The sequence below is a fragment of the Panthera onca genome, chromosome B4, assembly GCF_046562875.1.
Source record: "Panthera onca isolate mPanOnc1 chromosome B4, mPanOnc1 haplotype 2, whole genome shotgun sequence".
Taxonomy (NCBI): domain Eukaryota; kingdom Metazoa; phylum Chordata; class Mammalia; order Carnivora; family Felidae; genus Panthera; species Panthera onca.
The window spans coordinates 15463315-15476722 of record NC_138345.1 but is presented as its reverse complement, the minus strand read 5'-3'; the positions used below and the strand labels follow the sequence as shown (position 1 = coordinate 15476722).

The window sequence follows — 13408 nt, the reverse complement described above, 5'->3', positions numbered from 1 at the left end:
AGATAAAAGTGCATGCCCCAGGGCTCCCCACCTCCCGCTCAGATACCGTTTTCCCTACACAGTGCCCAGGAACCTAAATTTTCGATGCACATCTTCAGTATTCTGCCATTAGTGCTCCAAGGGCCACGCCCAGAGAAACATTTGTGCAGGAAGGGGATCTGTGTGTATGACAAACTGAAGGGGTCCACGCGGAACACAGGGAAATCAGTTACGAGGCCGTTTGGCACCAGTCCTTTGGGACTATATTCATGGTAATATGAGAGGGAAAAAAAGAAAAATCTGTTTTAGTTAGAGAGAGAGAGAGAGAAAGAGAGAATTGCCCAGATGCCAAGACATTGAGAAGACAGTTGCACGTAGATGCATGAATATTCACAGAAGGCCTGAAGATTTGGGCGTCATCATTATATGGATCAGTAGCTACAATAATGCGAGTAATGAGATTATTCAGGGAGCATCTGTAAAGTGAGAAGGCATGACCAGATACCTGGGGAGAACCTCCCGGAATACCTGAATTATCTTTTAGCAGTTTGAGAAGCAGCTAATTCACCCCAGCTCGTTCCCAGAGTGTCATATTCAACCCCCCGATGGCTGGCAGTTGCAGAGAATCCAATCTATCACTTCCTGAGTCTTCAGGGTCTCCTCGCTATAAATCCAGGGCCCCTTCGTTTACGTATGGATCTTGGTGGGTATAGAAAAATCCAGTCTGGCTGACTCCAATTGGAGAGATCTGAGAAGAGCTGACTTCTGATCAGATACCATATTTGCTGAATTTTCAGAAGGCAGACAGTGAGACACAGCCTAGGCTCCCACCACGGTCCGCATGCAAGGTTACCATCACTCCCCTGGTAGTGGTTTTCAGAACAAGACTCCTATTCCCTGGTGGTGCCCTTCCTAGAGGCTCTTCAAGCCAAGTGGAACAAGGCCCTTTGGTTAAAGCTCTCAGTTTCCCATTGTTTCCTGAAGCTGAGACAATGGGGATCGGAGCAGACCACCACCTGGGTACAGAAAGCCTACTTCCAGTGCACAGGTCAGCTCTGGATCATAACCGCAGCTGGACTGGCTTCGAATAAGACCCCGTATTTGTCATGAATGAAGGATGTCCTTTGACTGAAGGAATAAAGGAAAGAACAAAGGGTTTCAGCGTGGGTAGATTGGGAGGAGAGGTAGGAAAGTGACTGATAACTAGGAGAAACTGGAACTCTCCCCACGTCTGAGAGTGGCAAGACATTGGACATTCACGCAAGAATCGTGTGGCAAAGGCACCACGGCCGGCTCTGGCAGGGGCTGCCATGGAGGGTGGAGAGAAAGGCGCTGGTGTGGAGGAATGCAGATTACAGTGCTCAGTGGGTCGTCTGGAAAGACACTGAAACCTCCATGAGTTGAGAAAGGAAGAAGGGTGCAGAGGATGGCCAAGAGCTGAGACACCCCAAGTCTTTAATGAGGGAAAGACGCCAGAGGGAAAGTGGCTATGGTGAGAAGGGTCAGAGGAACCTTTGGCCAGAGGTGGAGACCCTCAGGGGAGAGCTGGATCTGGTCCGGGGATAGATGCAGCCTGGAGAACCCCACCCACCGTCCCAGCCCCCCACCACTAGTCCTACTCAAGGAATGGTGGAGGATGGGGAAAGAATGGCCTCCTGCAACCCCCTGGTGGAGGCTTGGAGACCCAAGCTTCACTCAGGGCCACAAAGTGGAAATGGATGGATGTATACAGGGGGCAGCTATCACTGCAGTGAGAGTTCAGAGGAGGCAGCGGGCAAGGTTAGGGAAGGACCAGCAGCAGGAGACAGTGCAGGGGAGAAACATACATCAGCAACAAGAGCTTCTGAGCGGGAGTGGGAAGCGGGCCTGTCAGTAGGCGCCCAAAAGTTAGAGGCCACAAATGTCTCAACTTCGGTGCCAGTGGCTTTTATGGAAGGATGGGTAGGCGCTGGACCCTATTACCCTACTATCCGGAGAGGCGAGGAGGGCTGCCCGGGTTTTACAAGGGGGGAAATGGGGACCTCATTGCAGGCAGGGACTGCCTCCTGGGATTCACAGTGTGGCCAGAGTGTGGTTGGATGAGCTCAGGGGTGGTGAGCTGGGAGCTAAGGGGAGGAGCACTGGGTGGGTCTTTTTTTTCTTTAATTTTTGCTTATTTTTGAGAGAGAGTGGGGTGGGGGGAGGGAGAGAGAGAGCTGGGGAGGGGCAGAGAGAGAGGGAGACATAGAATCCGAAGCAGGCTCCCAGCTCTGATCTCGACGTGGGGCTCAAACCCGTGAACCGTGAGATCGTGACCCCAGCTGAAGTCAGACGCTTAACCGACTGAGCCACCCAGGTGCCCCTGGGTTGGTCTCAACGGAGTTCCGGACTATGGGAAAACCCCAGCTCAACTGTGTTGAGCTCAGTCAGCCTGGGTGTGTGCAGAGCCACAGCACAGGCCTTTGGCTGTGAGGCTGCAGGAGGGAGAAAGGGTCTTGTCCTTCGTGTCTGTCTCCTGGTTTCAGCAAAAGCTTGGCCTCCCCCTAGCACCCCTCGGGGAGTGTGAGACTTTTGTGGATTCCAAGACCAGCATGAGCCCGGGTGAAGCAGGATTGGAACACTGTAACTAGTTTCTGTGGGTGAATATTGAGGCCACCCTTTCATGTGCATTCGATTTAAGGTCTATTCTCTTTTGAAACTCAATCTAGTGTGATTTGGCTTTCATTTCATTTCAGAGCGATGGAAATCCAGGAATTCAGTTCTGTGGCAGAAATGCTTCGGCTATACCGACGTTCTATTCTTCTGCGAGTACGGCAATTGTCGTTTTCAAATCCGAAGTTCTCGACAGAAACTCCAGAGTGGGTTTCACGTATCAGATTGCAGGTGAGCCGTGGAACTTTGTTATTCAGAAAACCTGCCACCATCCCAATTCCTGCTAGAATGGACTCCTGTAAGCAAATTTGGGTCTGTTACCATAAACCATGTCCACAACAAGGTAAGAAATTGTAACTAGAAGCCAGGCCCACGTCCGCAGATGACTAAAGCTGGTTTCTGAGGAAGTAAAGTGAAAATAACACTAATTAAAATGTTTAGAATGCCAGCATATTTTTCAAATCCATGTAGTTAATTTAATTTAAATGTACACCAGTTATTTTATTAATTATCCACTTGGCCTCAAATAGAAATCACTGTGTCTTACGAAATTATTTTGTAAAAAAAACAAAAAACAAAAAACAACAAATCTTGAAAGGGCTATTTGACTACAGTAACAATTGAGAAGTTTATTTCCAGGAGAAATTATTTGATGTTCATTTCAAGCTTGATTAAAACTACAGCTGCTTTTGATTACAACAAACACATAGTGGGGCACCTGGGTGGCTCAGTCGGTTAAGTGTCTGACCCTTGATCTCAGCTCAGGTCTTGATCTCAGGGTCATGAGTTCAAGCCCCATGTTGGGCTCCAAACTGGGTGGGAACCGGCCTAAAAACAAACCACAAACAAATAGAAAAGCTTTTGGTGGTTTCACCCAAAATGATAAGGATGAACAATTTACCGATTCTATCAGAATGAGTAACTTATCAAAGGATATAAATAGAAATCTTCATACAAAAGTCAGTTATGGTTGCAGAGTCTTTGTGCCTAAAAAAAGGCCTAAACGTCAACCAACTGCACTTAAATGTGATCAGAAGAGAACAGAGAATTCTAGAAAGTTCATCCTCAAAGGAGAATGCTCATATTTCATATTTCTCATGGGGGCATTTTACGTTAACGAGACACCACATTGCATCCGCGCTATTTGCCGTTACCTCACTTCCTGTGGCCCCAGTTATCCCAAAGGTGAGAGGGTTGAAATAGCTTTTTTTTCTAAAGTGTGTTCAAATCTAATAATCTTGAATTCTGTCAGGTTGAAAGAACATTAAAAGTTGGGATGCCTACATTAATTGCGATTTTTTTTTTTCTCTAAGGTTGCAACAGAGAGTATAACAAGGCATTTGGCAATCTCAAGAGTCCGGGATGGCCAGATAATTATAACAATAACATGGATTGCACTGTTACTCTCACGGCCCCTCAGAACCACACCATTTCCCTCTTTTTTCATTCATTTGGCATCGAGGACTCAAGTGAATGCGCGCACGATTTCTTGGAGGTAATGTACATCTGATCGCATCTAAAGAACTATTTAAAAGATGGATCACTGAAGATTTTTCACCTCTTTCTCTGCTACTTCTAATCTTGGATCCCTTACTTGTTCATGATTATTCATTATTCTTCCATCCCATAAATATTTACCAAGCATCCTTCCAGGTACAGGCACCGAAAATCCAGTAGGGAACAAGACATAGGCAGGGCCCCCGAGGCTCAGAGTCCATGGCAAAGACAGATAGGAAAGAGTCAATTCCCTCACACCTGGAAAGGACTAACAGAATCAGCAGTTTGGGGAAGAGAAGCTTCCGGGTGGAGGGAGGCGATGTGTGGGTTTAGAGAGAACCGGCAAGGACTTGGAGGAAGCAGAGCCATGCTCCTGGGGTGGGGGCTGGCACTTTGATTCTTCAGCAGCACCATGCGAACGCCCTCTGCATTCCTTCTGCCCTGCACCACCTACACTCAGTGAGCAGACCCATTACATTGCTGTTCACAGGAAGATGAGCCCATTACCAGCACAGACAGCGTGTGGAGCACAGCGCCTATATTTTACCATGAAAACCCCAGAGCTCACGCGGGTGTTCTTTGCACACTCTTTTGGAAATGTATTCATTCTTAGGGAGCAGACTAAGGTGAAACCTGAGACTTGTATATACAAAATGCTGAATTCCTCCATGAAATGAATTTGAATCTAAATCTTACCCGAAGTTGCTCTAAATGGGCTTTGTTTCATGTAAACAAGAGTCTTCTGTAAGGTTTCCAAGCAGTTTATTTGCTCCTCTACATCTGTTAAGGAGTTTTATTATTCTGGGAAGCTCTCCCCTATAGAATTAATCCAAATCTTTTGTTAATGAACATTCTGTTTTTCTTTGAGAGAGAGAGAGAGAGAGAGAGACAGAGCAAGAGCAGGGGAGAGGGGCAGAGAGAAAGAGAATGTTAAGCAGGTTCCACGCTCAGTGTGGAGCTCGACACAGGGCTCGATCCCACTATCCTGGGATCATGACCTGACCTGAAATCAAGCGTCCGACGCTCAACCAACTGAGCCACATAGGTGCCCCTTGCTAATGAATATTCTGCGTCTATAGTGTAGCAAGTGCTGGAAGGAAGCCTGGGCCTTTATCATGGCAAATATCCTTGTCATGGTAGGAAATGAGGAGGAGATGAATGTAGCAGGGAGGAAATGAGAGAACTGCAGTATTGTTTGCATCAATCAGGGCATTAAACGCAGACCTTTGTGCCTCACCCACTTCTGTGAAGTGTGAGGCAGAAGCCAGAGGAGGGGATACAGAGAAAGGACAGAATAATCCCGCCCGTTCAGAGTCACAGTGCAGCTACCCTGGGTCCACCTCAAGCCTGAGCTGACTGTCAGTGACTGGAGTTAACAGTTGCCATTTTCCTCTGGGAAATGCTGGGACGTGCAGGCTAGCTCTCCAGCACCAGAGGTGGGAACTACTCCTCCTGGCTGCCCTTCCTATCCCATGGAAGTTGGTTTGAAACTTCCTGTCCAGTAAGCAAAGACAGGAAACTGCAAGTGTGGCCTGTAAAGTGTAGCCAAGTCTGGTTTTTGATGGCAAGACCGTAGCAGGGCTTATCGGCAGCCGTAACAGCAAACCTCCCCATCCCATTGACGTTAACCACGGCAGGAACAGAAACTTCCTGGTGAGGATTCGGACCATGTTACTACCACACAAAAGTCAAGCTCTGGACCACATTTGGAGTCTGCGTTTGTTTTTAGTGCCTTCATCCCCCCTTTTCAGGATCGTCTGCAGGCTCAAGGATGTCTCTTGCTCTCATTGTCCCATCCCCCCTCTACAGAGATAAATGAATAGGATGCTAGTGGGACTTGAGATCGAACTTACGCTCTCAGAGCACAGCCTTCTCAAACAGGGCCCAGAGGAAAGAGACCCAAAGGGAAGAACAGAGTGGTAGGGGTGCCTGGGTGGCTCAGTCGGCTGGGTGTTTGACTTCAGCTCAGGTCATGGCCTCACGGTTCCTGAGTTGGAGCCCCGCGTTGGGCTCTCTACTCTCAGTGCAGAGCTCACTTTAGATCCTCTGTCCTCCTCTCTCTCTGCCCCTCTCCCGCTGTGCTCTCTTTCAAAAATTAATAAACATAAAAAAAAAAAAGAATAGAGTGGTAGCAGGTCTGACCTTCCAGCATTCTTGAATATGGCAGCCTTCTCTGAATGCAGGTAGTTCACTGGCTATGCCAACTATGGCAAGGCCACTTAGCAGCATAATCCAAAAAGGACAAAAAGGCACTGTTTTCTCCCACTGGCTACTGCATAGACCTAAAAAGAATCTCGGTTTAGATCAACACGAAGACTAACCGTTGTGCCTCTTATGACTTAAGACAGCCAGCAATTAGCCAAATGCTAAACTGTGAAATTATAAAGGCAACGGAGGAACTTCCAAGAATTTTGAATACATATGTGAGTAAAATCTCCACTCATACATGTTGAGCTGGTTCCAGCTCTCCATTGCCTGGGTAACATTTCCTTAATACTCCTCAAGAGTCTTCCTCCGAATAGGGAGGCTGTGAATGCGCAGAAGGAACACTGGGAACAGAAGGTGGTCAAGTTCACTGTGGTTACCCATTCTCACACACTGACTCATTGCCATTTTTTATATGCCTCTCCTCCAAGCAGTGAATCTAAAAAAAAACAAAAAACAAAAAACTATTCAGCTTCAGAATGTTTTTAAAATTACCTAATAGTCAAGTTTTATAAATTTATTGAGTTGTGTCCTTTTCCTATACAGAAATTCCTTTGGTTTTGGACTTTATTATACGTCCTACATTGATTTTTTTTTCATAGCCCCTTCATAGCCAAGCAATTTTCAAAGGGAAAAAAACATACACACAGTATAATGAATAAACTACAATAGAAGTGACTGGAAATGGAGCAGGCAATATCCCCCTCCCATCTTTTTGAAATTTCACAGATATTTCTGAATTCAAATGCAAATGGTTTTTGATCTACAAACTGGATGTTTCTCTCCTTTGCAAGAGAACGTGACTTCTGGGTGTATGTTCAGAAAACTCTTCATTCTTAAGTACACAAAAAGACAAAGCTTTTCCAAAAGAGGTTGTCATTCAGATGGTCTCATGTCTCAGTGGATGGCAACGGAAAGTCAGAGAAGGAAGAATAAAATGCTTAAGTATAATAATTAATGGCTCATTTTTCAAGGTAAGAAACGGCAGTGACAGCAGCTCGCCCTTACTGGGCACATACTGTGGAACCCTGCAGCCAAATCCTATCTTTTCTCAAAACAATGAACTGTACCTACGGTTTAAGAGTGATGGTGCAACTTCCGGTCTTGGGTATGAAATTGTCTGGACCTCATCACCCTCTGGTAAGACACTTGCACTTTGTAAGGGAAATTGATGCAAGTGAGGAAAAACTTGGGGGGGGGGGTGGTGTCTCATAAAAAAGGACAATTAAAAGTGACCTTACCTCTTAGCCATCTGTATACTGTATTGTTTTCCAATAAATATAGAGATTTTTGTTAACAATGACAGTACAGATATCCTTTTCAATTCTACTCTCACTCATTATTTCTACATTACATGTTTCTTGTAATATGAAGAGATATAGAAAGAGTAGATATATGAATATACATACGTATAAAGCATAGATATGATATACATTTTTAAATTCCTTTATAAATTCTGATTTTGCCATATTTTTAACTTTCGGTTTGATCATCAAGGTAGTTCTCTGAGAATTAAAAAAAAAAAATGTGTACCTAAAGCCAAATTACTTACACATACTTGGGTGTAAGTAAACAGCTGTGCCTTTGATAGCACCAGTCATTTTTCAGCAGTCCCGGGGGTGAAAGTGCATTTTTTTCAGGGAAGTCAAGTAACTTCCTGCACGTTTGGTTGGTTGGTTATCAAGTAACTGGAGGAAATTTAAGTCATGTTAATATATTTCACTCCAGAGAGGAGGAATATCTTTATGAGAAGTCCCGTTGAGGTATTTCAAAATATCTAAAAATTTCCAGGTAAGAATGATAAAAATGACTTAAATATACTGAGGGACAAGAAATAACTTAAATCTTGGCAGCTAAAGATGCTTACAGATGACCTCCGATGCCCTGATTTTGCAGCGGAGGAAATAAAAATGAGGTTAATGAGTTTTCCAGAATGCACAGCAAGATTTTGGCAAAAGCAAGACCAAACCTCCAGGGGTTAGACACCCAGCCCAGCGCCATTTAATCTTACCATGAGGTTTCTTTCTGTTCAGTGGGATATCTGGGTGCCCAGGGTATCTGGTCTAAATAATGACAGCATTTGCAAATTAACACCAATACTTACAGGGCTCTGTTTTTGAGTATGTCAGTCTCGGTACTGTCAGTTATAAGCCCAGGAAAGTCATTTTACAATTAAATAATTATTGTCAAAACCTACAAGGATACAGTCTTTCGGGTCAGCCCTGGAATTCCACTTTTAATTTTACTTCACTCCCATCATTATCATCAACTTGCTGCATATGGAGAGCCCCACGCCATCAAAAGTACACAATAACTTGAATTACTCTCGCCTACAGCTATTTTATCAAGTTCTTTGTTTTCCCAACCCACTGTTTTCAAAGAAAGGACTTAGAGGAAGTGGTCCCAAGTCATGATATACAGGGAACAGAATACATGGTAGGGGTGGGGGAAGGTGGGATGAGGTGGTGTTGAGGCATTGGAAGGGATATAGCCCACAGAAGGAACTGGAAAGGGCTTTCTGCCACCTCTGTTCTTGCAGAGTGTCTCAGCACCTTGAGAAAATAGCAACCGTCTTCCTGCCTCACAAGGAGATGGTTTCCACTTTGTTGAATATAACGGCCTGTGTTGGTTTCCTTGTAGGCTGTGGTGGAACTCTTTACGGACACAGTGGCTCCTTCACCAGCCCTGGCTACCCGGGAACTTACCCAAACAACACTCACTGTGAATGGACCATTATTGCTCCTGCTGGCAGACCTGTCACGGTCAGCTTTTACTTTGTCAGCATTGATGATCCCGGAGACTGTGTCCAGAACTATCTCATACTCTACAATGGACCGGATGCTAATTCTCCAGCCTCTGGACCATATTGTGGGGCAGTGAGTAAAACAAACATTTTAAAATTCCCACTTATTATTTTTAAATAACTTACTGTACACTTTTAAAGGCAACACATGCAAAGTACAAAGCACAAGCCTTTTGCAAATTTCAGCAGTTTCCAGATTTTCCTTTCTATTTGGGGAGCACGAGTGCCACCTAGTGGGCACTGCGTTAAATTAATAGTAATAGTTCCCAGACTCCACTGCATCAGAATCGCTTTGGGCCGCCACGTAGGGGTCCAGCCTTCCAGTGCCCGCTCCCATCCACTGAACCAGAATTTCTAGGACAGGGGCTGTTGTACGTTGTTTTTTAAAAGCTCCATACATGATTTCAATGCACTTCCCAGGGTTGAATACCCATATTGTTTTCTCCGTGAATACAACTACAGACCCTTTGAACACCTGACTCCATTTTATCTACTTCTTGTTGAAAATCGTAGGAATTCTTTGAAGAAATAAATAGAGATATTGAAAATGGGTCTAGTAACTAGTAGTTGTTCTTGTAAAGTTCTGGTGTGATAGATCTCCCTTAAACGTCAAGATAGGATTCTGACAGGGACTCAATTTTGCTTGCGTCTGTCCTCGCCACCTTCTCGTTTTATGTGAAAGTAGATACGGAGCTTTCCAGTAAGGGAAATGTGACCACAGTAGACAGAATATCAGTTCTTACCGTTCTGCTCTTTATTTATTAGCCTTGCTAATTAATAAGGCAGTGAACTACAGCAGCTAAAAATCTAAAGAGTTGTTTGGCTTCCTAAATTGAGATGCAATTGATATATAACGTATTAGTTTCAGGTGTATGACATGAATTTTGTGTGTGTGTGTGTGTGTGTGTGTGTGTGACCAGAACTTTTAAGCTCTACTCTCTTAGCAACGTTCAAATAGACACTACATTCCCAGGGCTTACTTATAACTGGGAGTTTGTACCTTTTGACAACCTTCATCCATTTCACCAATCTCCCACCTTCCGCCTCTAGCAACCACCGGTTTGTTCTCTATATCTGAGAATTTGGTTTTTTGTTTTCGTTTCATTTTGTTTTTTTTAGATTCCACAAATAAGTGAGATCATGTAGTATTTACCTTTCTCTTTCTAATTTATTTCACTTAGTATAATGACCTCAAGGACCTTCCGTGTTGTCACAAACAGCAGGTTTCCCTTCAATTCGTGGCTGGATAATACTCCCTTATCATCACATTATAAATATACAAATATATAATATTATAAATATAGATCCTATATATTATCCATTTGTCCATTGACGGACAGTTAAATTGCTTCCACATCTTGGCTATCATAAATAATGCTGTGATGAACACAGGGGTGCAGATATCTTTTCAAGTTGGTGTTTTTGTTTTTTTCTGGATAAATTCCCAGAAGTAGAGTTGCTGGGTCACATGGTAGTCCCGTTTTTAATTTTTTGAGGAATCTCCATACTGCCTTCCACAGTGGCCGCACCAATTTGCATTCCCACCAACAGTGCACGAGGGTTCCCTTTTCTCCACGTCCTCGCCAATGCTTGTTATTTCGTGTCTTTTTTATGATAGGCATTCTAACAGGTATGAAGGGATATATCATTGTGGTTTTGATTTGCATTTTTCTGATGATTAGTGATTTTGAGCATCTTCTCACGTACTTGTTGGCCATCTGTATTCTTTGGAAAAATGACTATTCAGGTCCTATGTCCATTTTTTAAATCGGATTGTTTGTTTTTGCTATTGAGTTCTTTATATATTTTGATTGTTTTTTAATTCTTTATGTATTTTGGATGTTAACCCCTTGTCAGATACATAATTTGCAAATATTTTCTCTCATTCAGTAGATTGCCCTTTCATTTTGTTGATGGCTTCCTTTGCAGTGTAGAAGCTTTTTAGTTCGATGTAGATCCTTGTTTATATTTGCTTTTGTTGCCTTTGCTTTTGGTATCACATCCAAAAAATCATTGCCAAAAACCGATGTCAAGAAGCTTACTGCTTATGTGTTCTTCTAGGAGTTTCATGGTCTCTGGTCTTTAATTCATTTGGAGTTGATTTTTATGTGTGGTGCAGTTTCGTTCTATTGGATGCGAATATCCATGTTTCACGGCGCCATTTATTGAAGACAGAAAGGTTATGAAAATAAACCCTAAAAGGAAACTGCAGATGTTAATAGGGGAGAGTCATACACTTTACTGATATGATTGTTTTAGTTGGAAGAATAAGTATGTGTTTCCGTCAGAAAAATTAAAATTTTAGTACGAAGTTGGATTGGAAATTCAACTTTTATGACAATTTTATTGAGGTATGATTCACGTACCATAGAATCCATCTACTTAAAGTGTATATCCAATTGCTTTTAGTAGATTTAGAGTTATGTAGTTCAGAGTTGTCACCACAAACAATTTTAGAACATTTCCTTTCTCCCAAAAGAAACCCTGTATCCACTACCAGTTAATCTCCATTTCCCTTTGATCCTCACCTCCCACCACCAATATTCTTTTTTGAGGTATCCATATTAATTCTTAGCAAGATTCCTTCTAGAAAAATATGCAGGTGTATGTAAATTCAACAAAATTTCTTTATGTAGTACTTTCTTCCTAGGCTAACGTTTCCAGAAAGATGCTCAAATGTGCAAAACGTGTAATTGGTTACTTTTGTTTTTTTCTTTCCAATTTTAGGACACGAACATAGCTCCCTTTGTGGCCTCCTCACATCGGGTCTTCGTAAAATTTCATGCAGAGTATGCACTGCGGCCATCAGCCATCCGGTTAACTTGGGACAGCTAACTATGTAACACGGTGTGTTGGCTGTACTGTAGGGGCCCTGGGGCATGAGCACATGTCTGCCATCCTGACGCAGGATTCTGCCTCTGCCACTGGGAATAATCTGAATTTTGTTTTCACCAACGTACGTGTGGAATCAATATGCATACATTATATTTTTGTTTTAATATAGAATGTAGCTTCATTAGCCTTGGCCGTGCTCGTCACCCTTCCTTCTAACACTTTGAGCCGAAAAGTTCCTAATATCCCTTAAAAAGTTGGAAATGATTATGGCAAACGTGATGGAAACTGTCAAAAGTTAATGATAAAACAGGAGTATGATTTTCGCTGTGAATGTCAAATGAGGGGTAATAAACAGTAATGAATTGTACGTGATGACGCTGCACTCATTTTTAATTCATTAGCATTTAGTCCTTCACTAGCAGGTGTAGATTTTCAAGTTGAATTTTTACATGTGGATGAAGCACGCAGATCCTTCAGAATACGAACTATGGAGCCATGCTGCCTGCATTGACCGTTAGCCCTCCTTGCTGAAGCTTCCTTAATTTCTCTGAGCTTTCATTTACCTATGTCCCACCATTGTCCATTTCTAGCTTACCAGCACTGTATGTAAAGTCCTACATAGCTTAACAACGCTTTTGTAAAGTTTTCTGCTGCCTTTAACCAAACATGTTATGCTAAATATGCAAAGTTAAGTCTTCGTAACAACATGGGACAAAGTGAAAGGAAGACGCTGTGGAATGTGTGACTTCATCCTACTCGGATACTCAAGTGCCAGAAAAATTGCTTCTGCACAGAGTACAGAGCCACATGAATAAAACATTCTCACCTTTACAATTCCCGCTTCCTTGAACTCTGTGTTATGGGTAGATACGTGACTTTCACAGACGACCTGTTATTGGCCAGAGCCGTGATGCACCGAACGGAACCATCCAATCCACAGGGTCCTGACGAGCCGGGGCGATGGACAAAAACTCAAGATGAAGTTCTGTAGGGGGAGATACAACATTTTGCTCTTTTACCTGAAAATGAATCACAAAGGTACAGGATATAGAGAAATTTGACACTAACATGTGAAAGGATGGGAATTTTATCTGAAGGCAAGACAAACATATGCAGCTGTCAGACAGTAAAAGGATTTGATCTCAGGTCGCGTCATGAGAGTGATGGTATCCACAAGAGTTATGCACAGAGAGATGCACTTTCCCAGGAGGTACATTAAAATATCTAGGAGGCACAAAGTTTTCAAGAAAACATAGGCAATATTATTGTGTAATTTTTTTAACGTTTATTTTTGAGAGAGAGAGAGAGAGAGAGAGCAGGGGAGAGGCTGAGAGAGACAGGGACACAGAATCCGAAGCAGGCTCCAGGCTCCGAGCTGTCAGCACAGAACCCAAAGCGGGGCTCTAATCCGCAAACTCTGAGATTGTGACCTGAGCCAAATCAGACGCTTACCCGACT

The 13408-nt window shown here is 43.3% G+C and overlaps 1 protein-coding gene across 1 annotated transcript in view; it reads left to right on the top strand.

Annotated features, from left to right (window-relative positions):
- Window positions 1-12312, top strand: part of CUBN (cubilin) — a 273361-nt gene extending 261049 nt beyond the window's left edge. Inside the window, exons 63-67 of the mRNA XM_060659546.3 lie at window positions 2694-2841; window positions 3924-4105; window positions 7287-7452; window positions 8953-9188; window positions 11843-12312. Of these exons, the coding sequence (XP_060515529.3) occupies window positions 2694-2841; window positions 3924-4105; window positions 7287-7452; window positions 8953-9188; window positions 11843-11950 (840 nt within the window). The 3' untranslated portion in view covers window positions 11951-12312. The remainder of the gene's footprint in view (window positions 1-2693; window positions 2842-3923; window positions 4106-7286; window positions 7453-8952; window positions 9189-11842) is intronic.
- Window positions 12313-13408: the final 1096 nt, after the last annotated feature.